The 16,036-nt window shown below is 45.2% G+C and overlaps 1 protein-coding gene across 6 annotated transcripts in view; it reads right to left on the bottom strand.

Annotated features, from left to right (window-relative positions):
- The window catches only part of PUM1 (pumilio RNA binding family member 1), a 191,264-nt gene that overhangs the window by 58,333 nt on the left and 116,895 nt on the right, over positions 1-16,036 (bottom strand). For 5 of the 6 annotated variants that reach the window (XM_030217567.1, XM_030217570.1, XM_030217571.1 and 2 more), the window contains 4 exons: positions 14,277-14,415; positions 12,799-12,942; positions 9,558-9,854; positions 1,805-2,041 (listed from right to left, as the gene is read on the bottom strand). In XM_030217567.1, coding sequence (XP_030073427.1) covers positions 1,805-2,041; positions 9,558-9,854; positions 12,799-12,942; positions 14,277-14,415 — 817 coding nt within the window. The remainder of the gene's footprint in view (positions 1-1,804; positions 2,042-9,557; positions 9,855-12,798; positions 12,943-14,276; positions 14,416-16,036) is intronic. The other variant, XM_030217569.1, reaches the window with a different exon arrangement.

Here is a 16,036-nt window from a genome sequence, read left to right as displayed (position 1 = left end):
TCTGCGACTGAGAGCTCCTCTGAGGACATCACCGAGTGAGGGGATATCTCAAGACCAAATCTCAGCGGGTTCATTAAAAACCTCTGTTCTGGCTCTGTTGGGAGCTGGGGAACACCCCCCCCCCCCCCACCCTCATGATCCGCCTGAGAACCCAACTATGCACCAGTGCTCTGCTTCAGCAGGTAAGCCTGGTGAAGTTGGAGCACAAATTCAGGGGAAAATGGTAGGCCTGGGCTCTCACAGTCCCTCTGCAGCCCACCTGCAGCCTCTGTGGGAGCCTCCCACACAGTGACGTCCGAGATGGCCACAGCACTCATCTCTTGAGGAGAGGAGCAATCTGGACGCATCCCAGGAGACCCGGTGCCTGAACTCCCGCAGCTCAGAAACAGAAGTCAGCACTGAGTTTCCCTCACTTGTCAGAGCAGCCAACCTGCACACTGTGCAGTGGCCCAATGAGGAGCGCCTGCCCCTGCAAGAGGAGCAGAGCTTCACACTTTCCGCAGGTGCCGAGCAACTGGGCTGGTAGCTGTGGGCTATGTACTATGGCTCAGTTCTGTATGCTCTATCTCCACCTGCCTGTTGATGGACATGACTACCCACTCGTCCTAGAATAGTGGGAAGAGACGTAATATAACGAGCATTTTTGCATACGTGAGATGAACACTGATGTTATTTCTTGGACAGCAGTGGTTCCTGCTTTGCTACTCTCCTATGAATCCCATTTTTGTCCACTCTCTTGCTGTGGAGTCATGAACACTGACCTAGGCTTAGGCTAGAAAGGCTACAGGCCATTTGGTGTCCTCCTGGGAATTTTTGATCAGTTGTCACTGTGATCTTGGGAGTAATTTTGGCAGGTCAGCTACTCCTGGAAAGATTCCCCACTGCTGCAAGTATTCTCCCATTTGGAAATAATGGCTCACTGTGGTTTGGAGTTTTATAAATGGCTTTGTAACCCTTTCCAGACCGATATATTTCAGCAATTTATCTCGGGCATAGTATTCTTGTAGAAACTTTGTGGTGATTACTTCACTCTCATGGTAAGGTTCAATATACAGTAAAGTTTAGATTCAATAGGGCTGGCTGCAAGCAAGTCTGGCTGTGTTCAATCAGCTTAATCTATCAATTAAATCTGGTCAACTAGTTGATCAAGCATCCAAGAGGGCAGTTACTTTTTCATATGAATAATATGGGTGTCGGATAACTTTGTTCCTTAAATAAATGAAGTAATATATTAAAAACTGTTGTGTTTACTCAGGTTCCCTTTGTGTGACACATGCAACATTAGGAGAAATCAAGAGGAGAAAAACATGGACTGTCGATTTCCCCCTTTTTATTTCAATTAAAAAAAAAATGGAAGCTCACTGCCTCTCTCAGAATCAACTGAAAAACAGCAAAATTTCTTAGAAGCCACAATTCACACTACAATTACTTTATGTATGCTCCTGTAATTAACAAACACCATTACGGTACTTTGTAAGTCACATTGAGCCTGCAAACAGGTGGGAAAATGTGGGATATAAATGTAATAAATAAATAAGAGAGAGTTTTAATTTCAAAAGAAATCTGCCACAGTTGTATAAAGTAAGGTGGATTACTTATAATAATAATAATAATAATAATAAAGAGGTATCTAACAAACTTCAAACAGACAACTGGAACTTAATGTTACATTTTCAGACTTGTGGCATTCGCTATAAATTCTTGACAATTTTCAGATTAAAAGTTTATTCTTCCTTAAAACCATAAGCCAATAGGAAATGCAGATATATAACGGTTCATTGAACTCTAAGCTTTTAATTCTTACCCAAATGTAAGCTTGAGGATGAGCCGTGGGAAGACAGAGAAGGAGGTGGTGTCTGGGAGTGACTAGGTCCCTGGCTGGGAAGAGGCATGCCAACAGGTCCAGGAGAGGAAGAAAAGCCCAGGCCATTATAAAAACTGTGTCCAATGGGTGTTAAACTGCTGGACGTCCTCTTGTACAGGTCACTGCTGCCAGTAAGGGAATCCCGCCGCGAGCCACTGCCAGTATTTGAGTTTGCAACTGAAATGGAAGACAGAAAACAAAGATGGGATTCTTCCAACGGAAAATTCCTTGAAAAAATATTACAGTGACAGGCCGGACACCTTAAACATTTTCAGCAGTCCTCATATTTTCTTCCCCTCATGTTAAAACAATGACAACTAGCAAACTTTAGTTCACAAGTGCTGTTAGCAGGTTCAATAACGAATGTTTGCCATTCATGTGGTGTTAACAGGTTTATTCCCATAATGAACATGGGTGACATTTACCTGCAGTGTAATCTGAGAACTGGAGGAGTAACTTGGTGATTAGAGCAAAGGCCCGAATACAAGGGTTCAAAGGTAAAATTATGCCTTACCTGCCGATAATTTTCTTTCCTTTACTGCATCAGATGAATCCAGAAACTGATAGGTTGTGTCCCTCTACCAGCAGGTGGAGATAGAGATCACTAAACTGAAGGCAGAGGTACCAGATGGCCAGCCTCTCCTTCACTGTGTCTCAACACAAAGCAGAAAACAAGCAAAAGAGCCTAGAAGCCTTCCTCACCAACGAACCATAACAAAATCACCATAAAAGCATCAGATGCACTAAACAGCCGCTCAGAGATTCTCTGCAGCAGCAAAAAATAAATTCTTGTTTTCTGGATCCTGGATTCACTTGTTGAAGTAAAGGAAAGAAAATTATCAGCAGGTAAGGCATAATTTTACCTTCCTCGTCCTTGTAGCAGATGAATCCAGAAACTGATGGTATGTACCAAAGCAGTCCCTACTCCTTGCCGCACTATCCTCATTTGGATTCCAGGGCTCTGTCCTCTCCTGGTTCTCCTCTTATCTCTCCCACCGTACCTTCAGAGTACATTCTCATGGATCTTCCTCCACCCCCATCCCGCTCTCTGTTGGTGTTCCTCAGGGATCTGTCCTTGGACCCCTTCTTTTCTCAATCTACACCTCTTCCCTGGGCTCGCTGATCTCATCTCATGGTTTCCAATATCATCTTTATGCTGACGACACCCAGCTCTCTCTCTCCATACCTGACATCACTGCGGAAATCCAGGCCAAAGTATCGGCCTACTTATCCGACATTGCTACCTGGATGTCTAACCGCCACCTGAAACTGAACATGGCCAAGACTGAACTCATTGTCTTTCCACCCAAACCCACTTCTCCTCTCCCTCCACTCTCTATTTCAGTCGATAACACCCTCATCCTCCCCGTCTCATCTGCCCGCAACCTCGGAGTCATCTTCAACTCCTCCCTCTCCTTCTCTGCTCATATCCAGCAGACAGCCAAGACCTGTCGCTTCTTTCTCTATATAACATCAGCAAAATTCGCTCTTTCCTCTCTGAGCACACCACCCATACTCTCATTCACTCTCTCATTACCTCTCGCCTTGACTATTGCAACCTACTCCTCACTGGCCTCCCACTTAACCATCTATCCCCCCTTCAATCCGTTCAGAACTCTGCTGCACGTCTTATCTTCCACCTAGACCGATATGCTCAAATCACCCCTCTCCTCAAGTCACTTCACTGGCTTCCGATCAGGTACCGCATACAATTCAAGCTTCTCTTATTAACCTACAAATGCACTCAATCTGCAGCCCCTCATTACCTCTCTACCCTCATCTCCCCTTACACTCCTACCCGTAACCTCTGCTCACAGGACAAATCCCTCCTCTCAGTACCCTTCTCCACCACCGCCCACTCCAGGCTCCGCCCTTTCTGCCTCGCCTCACCCTATGCTTGGAATAAACTCCCTGAGCCCATACGCCAAGCCCCCTCCCTGCCCATCTTCAAATCCTTGCTCAAAGCCCATCTCTTCAATGTCGCTTTCAGCACCTAACCATTATTCATCTATTCAGGAAATCTAGACTGCCCCAATTTGATTGACTGCACTTTTTTGTCCTTTAGATTGTAAGCTCCTTCGAGCAGGGACTGTCCTCTGTGTTAAATTGTACAGTGCTGCGTAACCCTGGTAGCGCTTTATAAATGTTAAGTAGTAGTAGTAGTAATAGAAGCCGCTGCGCTCCGTGACAGCACCATCGCACCAAAAACCGCATCCATCGATGCTGCCACATCCACTCAGTACTGTTTTGAAAAAGAATGCGCCAGAGACCAAGTACCCGCCTTGCAAATCTCATCAAGAGAAAAAAACCACTCATTTTCACCCACGACAATGCCTGTCCTCTAGTGGAGTGGGCTTGTAGATCCTCCAGAGGGCAGTGGCCATGCAAAATATATGCAGAGACAATAGCTTCCTTAAACTAACGGGCTATTGTCAGTTTAGAAGCAGTTTGTCACCTCCAGGGCGCAGCGAGCAGGACAAAATGATGATCCAAGCGTCAAAAATAATTAGACATCCGTAAATATCAGATTAGAGCCTGTTGGCCGTCCAACAGTTGCTTCCCAAAATTTGAAGGGAAGTCCTCCTCCCGAAAGGAGGGAAGGAAAAGAGGCTGATTAACATGAAAAGTAGAAACTACTTTCAGCAAAAAGGAAGGAACCGTCTGTAAAGTAACCCTGGACTGAATTACAGAAAAGGATCTCAACTCGACAAAGCCTAAATCTCTGAAACTCTCTGTGCTGAAGCAATGGCAACCAAAAACACCATCTTTAGGGTGAGAGTCTTGTCCTACGCCTTTTGAAACAGTTCAAAGGGAGCTTCTGTAGGGCCCAGATAACCAGATTAAGGTTCCAGGAAGGACACGGCCTCCAAAGTGGAGGACGGAGATGAAATACATCCCTCAAGAAGCACATCAAATCTGGATGAGAAGCCAAGGGCGTGCCCAACACACGGCCCCTAAATCAGGCTAGGGCCGCCACCTGAAAAGAATTACAAGCCAGACCCTTCTATAAACCCTCCTGCAAAATGCCAGAAGCAGGGGGAACAAAAGCCTTAAAGGGCGACCAAGAGCGGGCAGCACACCAAGCCTCAAAGGTACGCCACACCTGAGTGTAATCTGTCGACGTAGACCGCTTCCAAGCCCCTTAGTAAGGTAGTAATCACTTCATCGGAAACACTGTACCCCGATGGAGCAGAAGTCAAACTAGATCCGCATACCAAGGACGCCTTGGCCAATCCAGCACCACCCTGATGACACGGTCTCAATGTTGCCAGATCCCGAGGAGCACTCGGCCGATTAATGGCCAAGGAGAAAACATGTAAAGGAGAACGTACTCCGGCCAGTCTTACAGAAGAGCGGCCAGTCCTGCAGAGCCGAACTCCCTCCCCCTGACGAAGAAGGTGCGAACCTTAGCATTCCTGCGGGCCGCCATCAGATCCATCTCCAGTGTTCCCCATTAAAGACAAGTCAAATGAAATGCTTCCGCTGAGAACTCCCACTGTGCCAGGTCGAAAAGATGCAGACTGAGAAAGTCCACCTGTACATTGGAGTTCCTGCAATGTGCACTGCCGACCGAAAGAACACGAGTCTCGACCCACGAGATGAGATGAGCTTTGGTGGCGAGAGCCAGACTAGAGTGCCGCCCTGCCAGTTGATGTATGTCACCACTGTCGTGTTGTCTGACAGGACGTGAACCGCCTTGCCCGTCAAGGAGTCCTGAAAGGCTAACACTGACTTTACTACCGCTCGGAGCTCCAGGCGATTGCTAGACCACGCCACCTCCAGCGCTGACCAGCATACCTGAGCATGGAGTTGAAGGCAATGCACCCCCCCCCCAACGCGACAGACTAGCATCTGTGACTACCACAATCCACTGAGAAGTCAACAGCATTCCTTTCCGTAGAAGCCACCAGCTCATGCTCCGACGAGCCCGAGGAAGCCAAGGAAGGTGCCTGTGATACTCCTGAGACACAGGAGACTATCTGCTCAACAGCGAGTGCTGCAACGGGTGCATGTGAACTGCCCACAGCACCACCTCCAATGTTGCTGCCATCGAGCCTAACACCTGAACGTAATCCCAAGCCCGAAGACTCGGCAACTGAAGCAGTCAGTGAATCTGGGTCTGCAACTTGCTTTTCCTGTCCTCAGGCAGGTCTAGAATAGTACGGAAGGAGAAGCCCTTCCAAGGCACTACAAAGTAAATGGCGTTAACACACCGAATGGACCTCGAGGTGAGGAACGTGAACTACCGCCCCCAGGTCCAGAAGCGAGTTTAGAGTGGCCTCTATCGCGCCCCGCTTGCACGACTTAGCACACCGGAACTCCAAGAAAAGCTCTCCTATGGGAGAAGAGAATTCGAGCCTGTAACCTTCTCTGATAACATCTAAGACCCACTGGTCCGAGGTAATCCTGGCCCACTCTTCATAGAAGAGGTTCAAATTACTCCCTACCTTGAGAGGCGAAGAGCAGACCAGCGTCCCATCATTGTGAAGTGCGCCCTGCAGCACTTTCACATGTATCGGATCCCAAGGGCCTTTTGTCTCCACGAAAGGAGAAACACTGCAAAAAAAAGGAGCGCTGAAAGGCACTGCCCGAACAACCCGGCCAGTAATGTCAGGCCTCTCGAGAACGGGGCCTAGAAGTCCCCGCTTGTGACGTGAACTTGGGCTTATCCTTTGGAAGCCTCAGAGATTTAGTCCCAAGTCCTTAACAATCTTCTCCAAATCCTCCACAAAGAGGAGCCTCGAGATGCTCCTTGGACACCAAGTCCACAACCCAATGATGGAGCCACAAAAGCCTGCAAGAAAAAAACCACCAACACCACCTGCTTGGCTGAGGACTGTACCCAATCATAGAGAGAGTCTGCCACAAAGGCAAGACCTCACTCCATATTAGGTAAAGAAGTACTAAAGACAGAAGCAGAGTCTTGATCATGCTCCAAAGACTGTTACAACCAACTAAGGCAAGCCCGGGCGACATAAGAGCTACAGATAGGGCCTGTAGCACCAACACAGAAACCTCAAAAGCACGATTCAAAGAAGCCTCAAGGAACAGATACTGCATATCTTTCAATGCCACCCCACTCTCCACCGGGAGGGGAGATCTTTTTAGTGATCACCATCACCAAGGCATCTACCTTTGCAAGGCAAGCTTTTCAGCCAGATCCAGGCTGACTGGATAAAAGCGAGACATCACCCTGGCCACCTTAAGACCCCCCACTGGTCAGCCCACTGGGCCGAGACGAGTTACTGGATAGCCTCATGCACAGGAAAAACCTTGGATGGCTGCCTCGTACTGGCCATTTTAGGGTTCACCGCGCCCTGCGCCTCCGGGTCCACAATGTTCAGGGCCTCAAAGGAACTAGCAATGAGCGCAGGCAATTCTTCCCTGTGGAAGAGACGCACTGCAGCAGGGTCATCTGACTCCTACTGGAATAACTCCCCTTCCTCAAGCTCATCCACCCTTGAAGGACGTAGAAAGTCTCCCACCAAGGAAGCCAACGAATAGGGGTTAGAGACAAGAGCCATCAACCCCCATCTGAGTCGGACACCAGCCGCCTCCTCTTGTGACCAGGATCTACCACAGGGGGTAACAATTCCTGCCCCAAATCCCCTGCAGGAAGCCCCTAGGGAACAGAGACAGGCAAAGACTGAGGCTGAGGAAAGGTCCTCTTAAGTAGATATGCCTGATAAAACATATCAGAGGAAGAAGCAGGCACAGCCAAAGTCCCCAGAGGAGCTGTCCCAAAAGAAAGAAAACTTTCCATGCCAGCACAGCCAACCTCCATCCCAGAACGGGAGGCCTCAGAAACTGCCATACCTTTGCCGGCGCTTGCAAGATGGCACGCACTCCTGCTACTGCTGAGCAGGAAACAGCCGGCTCCACCGAAAAAGAAGTGCTCTCCCTGCGAGTGAGTCAAACAACCCGCCGGACACACTCCCGTTGCGGACTTCTGACTCTGCCACCATGCACTGTGTGCTCACTCCCGGCGGTAAGAGCAAGACCAGGGGCTCACCCACACAGCCAAATGACACACCTCAAGGCAGCAGCGATCTTCCCTCCCAGTCAGGAGCCTGCTGCCAAACCAGCCCTGCAGGCACAGCTGGTACTTACAAACTGGCTCCTTCTGGATACATCCAGTGTGTAACCAATTTTTTTTTTTTTAATTTGTACCCCGCGCTTTCCCACTCATGGCAGGCTCAATGCGGCTTAGGTACTTATTTGTACCTGGGGCAATGGAGGGTTAAGTGACTTGCCCAGAGTCACAAGAAGCTGCCTGTGCCTGCAGTGGTAATCGAACCCAGTTCCCCAGGACCAAAGTCCACCACTCTAACCACTAGGCCACTCCTCCACTCCACAATTGGGAATAGCTGAACAAACGCGGTTCTCACTCTTTTTTTTTTTTTTTTTTTGTGTGAGGCAGGCTAGACCGCTCAGCCAAGAAAACAACTGGGAGATGGGGGACCACGAGGTGAGGCAAGGAACCAGAGAACCAGGTATGCCACCAAGGCTGACACCGCCTGGTCAATCGTCCCCAAACCCTCAACTGGCCTAACAGCCCAGGAGGAGCCCCAGGAAGGCAGAATCCAGGAGCTGATGAACAGCCGTCTACCATTTGCTGGAGATAGAGATAGGTAAAGTGAAGGAGGGGCTGGCGTCTGGTACCACGGCCTTCAGTTTAGTGATATCTATCTCCAACTGCTGGTAGAGGGACACAACCCATCAGTTTCTGGAGTCATCTGCTGCAAGGACAAGGAATCTACTTTCTCTGCTCACACTCATTCTGATTTTGGGTATTTCATTTCATGACCCATAGCCTCACAACTCACTTACATTGTAAGTTCTTCTGGGAAAGAGACTTAATTCTAATAATGCTATACGTTGTCCTAAGAATAGCTTGGAAAGATAGCTAAACATTCAAAAATTAAAATATAAACAGTTAACCAAAAAAACATACTATTACACCATAGCCATGAAGTATTTCAACCATCTGAGCTCTGGGTAAGTCTCTTGATTGTATCCCAACAAACTCCAACTGCAAATGCAGAGACCGATAGTGGAGCTTATGATTAAGCTCATTTTGTTTGACTGTGCTGAAAAGAAGTTGAGGTAATCGAGGACCAGACTGTTAGTCGTGAGAGAATGTAAAAGAAGCATTCCCTCAGACTTCATTACTGTTAAGTTCTCTGTTCTTTGATGCACTGCCACTAGTGTGGTTTGATTTGACCTGACCAATGTATCTGCTTCCACTCCCCCTACCCCCTCATGTGTCCTTTATTGCACAGTTCACTGATTTTAAGTCCATTTGTCCTTTCCATCATTTTGTTTAGACTTTGCTTGTTTGGTCATACATGTCTATCCTCTAATTTATTGTAAACCACCCAGATTCCATAAAATATGTAATATATGACAGATAGAAAATGAAAATGAAAATTTCTGCCTTGAGATTCCATAAACATTTCCGCTCTTGAACCCAGAGAGCTGCATGGTTACCCCTGTACTGCTGTTATCTCCAGGCGAAATAAGAACATTCTAACACATGCCAGTTTTCCTGGCTTTCAGTCAAACCAAAGGCAGCTGATTAATGCAACCTTACAATGACAATCCACTGTACTATCCCCAGTATAAAATGGGTGATATATTGGCACAAAGCTTGCTCTTAATTCCCTTCTCATTCTCCAATTATGGCTCATACCTGCTGTTCCAAATCCCCCCAGAGCTGATCCCAGTGTAGCTCCCAAGGAGCTGCTGCTTCCAAACCCCAATGAAGTATTTCCTGGCTGTGCAGAGCCCTGGGAGAAGAGGGAACTGCTTTGGGAATTGCTGCTCAGAGAGTTGTTGCCGTAAAAAGAGCTTGAGGCCAGGTTATTGGTGGGCTGCTGTTGGGGCTGGGGCTGCGGCTGTTGACTTCCTAACTGGCGAAACGGTCCATTTGTCGCTCCTGCCAGACCACCAGCTGCACCATTTGCTGAAGCTGCAGCTGCTGCAACTGCTACAAGAAAAACACAATAGAAATGTTACTGATTTTATTTTAGGATGTAAAAGAGCAAGACATAAAAATCTCAATCAATCTTAAGCAAAATTTATGGGTTGTGATTGAGGAAAGCCAAAAAACCAGACCAACTTGAGTAGCAGCACATAGGAGTTGGTCCTTTAGAGGTCTTCCCTAAAGAATATGAATGAGATATTCAATATATTAACCTGTTTTTTTAAACCCACTGTAGGCAAATATAACTCATGCATATACACAAGGAATGGTCCAAAATTTCAAGGAATTATGGTGGGTCCAGAAGCTAGTCTGCATACCAATTATTCTACAGTAGTAATCCTCAAACAAGGAGCAGGCCACAAAGGGAGGAGGGCAGGATGGAACACATGAGATATTTGATTTGAGGTTCTTTAATGCCATGTAACAAGTGAATTTTACTAGCTGGTGATGCCAAGCAATCTAAAGACTTCAGAACAAAATTAGGGTCAATATTAAAGACAACTTATATGGCTGGCAGATGCTAAGTGGTTTGTACTTAAAATGCATACGTTTTGGCCATGTAGGTTGCTATACTGACAAAATGTATTCAAGTAGAAGCAATATAAGGGGTATTTTGATGGTGGGGCTTAAAGCTATGTGCAGCATGGTGAAATTCAAGTTGCTATTACTTCATGCAGTGAAGTGAAACACACAAACAGTAGGATTAACTTTAACCAGATAAGCTATCCATTTAAAGCTGAGAGTGCTTTTGAATAGGACATTAACACACATCATTTAACTAATTTGTGATATAAATTAGATCAGCCTATTTTGTTGATTCAGATTCTTATTTAAGCTACTAGGATTTAGCATTTTTACTACATCTTCTAACAGTCACCCCATCATATGAAAAAAAATTTAGCTAGGATACTATTCTGCTAGCTCTTATTGGAAAACTATGAATTCACTATTAAGATATACTAAGTACGAAAGTCTCGGCAGCCATTTTAAAGAAGCGATGCAGCAGCAAGAGGATCAGTAGCAGCGAGCAGAAAAAGACTGGGGATCTTTCCTGCCCCAAAGAAGCAACTAGACCACCAAGGTGACTTGAGGTATACACCGGGAGGGCACCCAGGACTGGAGTCATATGTGGGAAGGAGAGAGGGTGGGGAAGGAAGGAAGGAGGGAGGGAGGGAAGTGTAAAAAGGCAAGTTTAGTATCTTTTTCCCCTTCCTCACGCAGCAGTCATCGCTGTACACTCAAAACAAAGCAAGCAAACCTACGAGCTGCTGCATCTATATTGTCGTTCTTTATGGTTGGTGGCATTTTTATTTAATCTCGCTTATATTTTCAAACATTCCATCTTGTGCATACAGATGTACACAGAGGAAGTATAATAACGGAATAACGTTTCATAGAGTAGTAACTTGTTATAAATCGTGATCAGTGTATCATTTGGAAGGGCTGGTTAAAGGGACATTCTAGTACTGTTATATTTGTGTAGAGATTTTTTTTCTCCTGGTAAAGGGCCACTAAAATGGACATGTTATAAGAATCAGGTGCTCAACATTCAGAGTTTCTATCTATTTACTTATTTATGACATTTATATCGCACATTAAAACATGAATTAGGTTGAAACCTGGGAGCATTAAAAAATTTTTTTTTCCTGTGTCTACGTCCAAAGAAAAAGATGGCATGTGAAAACTTGCTCCTTTTGTTTTATGAACGGCATCTATTATTCTGTCTCATTATATTTTCAAACGTAAGCTACATAGAACCCAAGTTTGCTTGGGATAATGTGTGATATAAATGTTGGAAAGAAAAGTCCCTTATTTTTATTAATCTTTTTGCTACTGTTTTCAATAGTAACATAGTAGATGACGGCAGAGAAAGACCTGTACGGTCCATCCAGTCTGCCCAACAAGGTAAACTCATATGTGCTACTTTATGTGTGTACCTGACTGATTTGTATCTGCCATTTTCAGGCACAAACCGTAGAAGTCTGCCCAGCACTAGCCCCGCCTCCAGCTCTGCCACCCAATCTCCGCTAAGCTTCTGAGGAACCATTCCTTCTGAACTGGATTCCTTTATGTTTATCCCACACATTTTTGAATTCCGTCACCGTTTTCTAGTGTTTGCTATCGTTCTGGGCGAACCAGTGTGATGGGATCTCCGCCCACTGACTTCAGCCCATATAATGGGCTAGACAGGCTCACCCTGTCTCCTGTTTTATCTAACCTCCTTGGTAAAAAGGGTGGAGGGAAGAGAGAAAAAAGTTTGGTGAGGAGGACATACATGGAGGAGTGGGGAAGGGTAACTGGGAAATAGAGAACATGGGACAAAAGGTGATGGAGAGGAGTGGGGGGGACATGCTACTCATAGATATATGTATCTTACTTAATTTTGTATTTAGCAAAGTACAGGAGAAAATGATTTATGTTACTTTTACTAGTAATTTTTTACTGCTTATAGAATCTGGCTTTCTTGAGAGGGGGTCAAGGTGATTGCAGCACATCAGGGACAAGGGAGGGATGGAGATTGCTTGAGGTGGGGATGGCTTAGATTCCCGTGGGGGCAGGCGGGGATGGCTTAGATTCCTCATGGAGACGGGTTAGATTCTGGCGAGGGTGTGCAGGTTAGATTTCTGTCCCTGTGTAACTACCTACTGCACAGGACTCAAACCAGTGGTTCTCGGTTTCCAGGTTTCCATGTGTTGGTAGGGATGATATACTCATGCATCTGGACTAGTCTCAAGGGAAAAAAAGGAAGATTCACTTTCTCTTCAGAGTTTATTGTAGCTTCCATATGAAGTTTCTATTACTTAGTTACTGCAGAATTATTCTAGCTACGGAAAGCTATACGTTTTCTTCTTGACCCTGTGTATCAGTTAAAGCAAATCATGAGGCCTGAAGACCATCTTTGTCAGCCTGTATCCCCTCTAAGTGTATAAAGGTGATAAGTACTTGCCTGCTTGTGCTGCTGAGGGACTGATGATGACAGGGGCTGGAGCAACGAGGCGAACTGGGCCTCCAAGCCCATTTCTTGCTCCAGTATTCACTACCAGAGCACCAGTTTGGTCATAATAAGCTGCAGGTGCAAGAACTGGGTAACCTATAAAGTGCAAAGCATAAAATGTAAGCATCACTAACACTGTACATCTGACATTGCTGGCCCCCCAGCCATCTCTTTTTCTTCTCTCTTGCAATCTCAATAATATTACAGCATTCTGCCACTTGATGGAACCTACCTTCATACCACACATATAAGGTAGTATATGTTTAAGTATCTGACATTTTTGTCCATCATTTGGATATTTGTTTTTTTTTTTTTTGGGGGGGGTGGGGGGAGAGGAGAACAAAACTCATCACCACAAAGACATTTCTCGGACATATGAGTTCTTACCCTCACAGTCATGCCACCACCCCAAATTTCAAGCAAAGTAATGGTCACCTGTAGTGGCTCTGGATTTCAGTGGCTACTACTAGGAGTCCCAGAGATTGTCTACAATAACGGGCTGAAAAATGCAAGGTGGAGTATGGAAGATAATCTGTACCATGACAGCACAATCAATTAATCCAGAGGCCAGCACTGAACCTACAATTCTTGATAATTTGTAAGTGTTTCTAGCACATAGCTAATTTGTTCACAAAGGTGAAGATTGTGTTAATTTCCTTCCACAAGACATGTGCCATATTGGGGCAAGCTTCCAATAAGTAAACACCTGATAAATGAAAGAGGGTGAAACATTTGAACTACTTTTGCCACTGCTTCTCAGCACCTACTGTTAATTTATTAGGTCTGCCTCCTCTATTTGGGCAGCAACGGAGCCATGGGCTTTCTACTACCCTGGACAGAATTGCCTATCCCCTCTAGGTACTTAATTACCCCAACCTTGTATCTGCACATGATAGTGTTACACAGTCAAGGCAGTATAAACCTATGTAATTAGAAAGGAACCCAGTATTTAGTAGATACGACCCAATGTGATTTTCTTTTCATCTCAGGCTTTCAGTCACATGTGCTTCTTTGAATTCCTCACCCAGGCATTTTAAAAGTGTTTAGAATAAATCAGACAGGTGTCTGCCTGCTAATATAGGGATTGTAGATCCTTCTGAGCAGGCTTGCTGCTTAACTGACCCCATCAGATAATACAGGTTATGCATCATCTTTTAGACAGCCAAATCACACCAAACAGCATTAATCCTTTAGTGTCCAATGTTCCCGTAAAAAGCCATATGGGAAAAGATTGATGGGAACATTGGACACTAAAGGGATAGCGACAGCAAGATCACCATCCTTCTCAGTCTGGGCACTGTTCTTATCGAGTAACTAGCAGCATTGGCAGGAAAAACATGGAGGTATACAGGGTTTTGTTTAACCCGAACCTGACTGGAAGATACCAAACCCACTCTGAATTAGGTCTGAAATGAATTATAAAAGCATACCTGGCATACCTGCAGCCAGCCCTTGCCCAAAAGCCAGAGCAGAGTTCACCGCTGCTGCTGCCACCAGAGGGTCAGTCTGCTGTCCTTGCTGGTTCTGATTTGGAGTTAATGGACGCTGGTTGGCTCCTGTGCGGAGAACCTGAGAAAGACAAAGCAGAAAGATGGTGTTATTTACTTAATACAGAAGAATACTACAGGCTGGAAAGACAGCTGACACTATAGGAACAAGTCTGCTGAAGTATTATCTCATATTAACATACTAAGCGCTTTGATGGCAGTGGTAGGACATCTTGTAGTTAACCTTCAGAAATCAATCAGATAAATCGTTAGTTAAAAAAACTGGGACTGCTGCAAGGATAACTTTTGGCTGGGCATCTCAATGTCCAGCCAAACGTTATCAAGAATGGGGGGTGGGGGTGTTTTTTTTTTAATCAACATGGGCCATCATTAAGACTGATTATTTTGGATTAACCCAGGTTATTAGTAACTAGATCTTGTTGCATAAAATGGGATCTGTGGTAAAATAGCCCATCTTAACAGTAGACGCACTGGTAACTTCCACTCTACATGGAATAAAGCCAAGAGACACTATATATATAAAACTCACCCTCAACGTTCTATTTGCACTGACGTCACTGAAGCCAGGTTCGTAGGTTCGAAGCTCTGAAGCCACAGAAAATCACAGTCTGTGGGCCCCGCCCTTGCGTCAAACGTTATGACGTTGAGGGCGGAGCACACGGGGGGCGTGCCAAAATGGCCAGGGTCACACATTCGCAAGGAGGCTGCAGGGGGGCCGGCGACACACGGAGACACAAAGGGACGGAGGGGAGCCTTGCTAGCGCCCGTTTCATTGCGATTTGAAACGGGCCTTCCTTACTAGTATTATATAAGCTATGTAAAAGATGCTTGTCCAAGATAAAAACATAAAAAACAAGCTGGACATCCTGTATCCAAGAGTAGTGAGTAAAACAAAAATGCTTGGATACAGAGGATGTCTCTCGAATACATACTTTACATATTAACAGCAATTCTTTGTTTAGTAGCACTGTTATTGGATAGTAGACAGTATACGATTCAAGAAGTGATGCAGCGTTTATGTTCCTACATTAACTTACCATGCTGTGGTACATAGGATGTTTTACTTGTTTTCTATGTTTTTATATAATTTGGTATCTATATTTTTTATATAACTTTCCTCACACTTATTACATTTATTTTTTTACAGCTTGCAAAGAACATTGTTTTTTTTTTGCACTTGGTGAGACAGTTTCTTTTGGAGATCTTGCTCCTCTTTTTGATCACGTGTGCAATTTTCACACTCACAATGATGTTACACTTTTCACTACATTTGGATGTTGGCACAGTAACACATTTTCTCACTATAGGCACATATATGCATATATAAGGACACTGACCCTATTTGGTTATCACATTATGAATATGGTTCTTAAGTCATCCACTTCATACACACGTGGTCTAATTTGCATGGAGCTTTATTTTTATTCGTTCACATACAGAACAATCATATGCAAGGTTTTATTCTATTTTACTATATGTATGCATTTTATTTCAATACATTTTATTCGGGCACTATTTTATGTCACCTGTAATTTTATACTGATTATGCATTTCTATTTTGCTAGACCCCCGAGGCAGGCGCAGTTGAGCGCCGAAACACGGCCTGTGTTGGATCTATCCCAATAACGATTGTACCATTGTTCCAGCTCTGGAGGCCCTTTTGTGCTTTGCAGTGCTGGTAA

The sequence above is a fragment of the Microcaecilia unicolor genome, chromosome 11 (genome assembly GCF_901765095.1).
Source record: "Microcaecilia unicolor chromosome 11, aMicUni1.1, whole genome shotgun sequence".
NCBI lineage: Eukaryota > Metazoa > Chordata > Amphibia > Gymnophiona > Siphonopidae > Microcaecilia > Microcaecilia unicolor.
The sequence above is the reverse complement of the archived record's forward strand: the minus strand, read 5'-3'. Positions and strand labels throughout refer to the sequence as shown.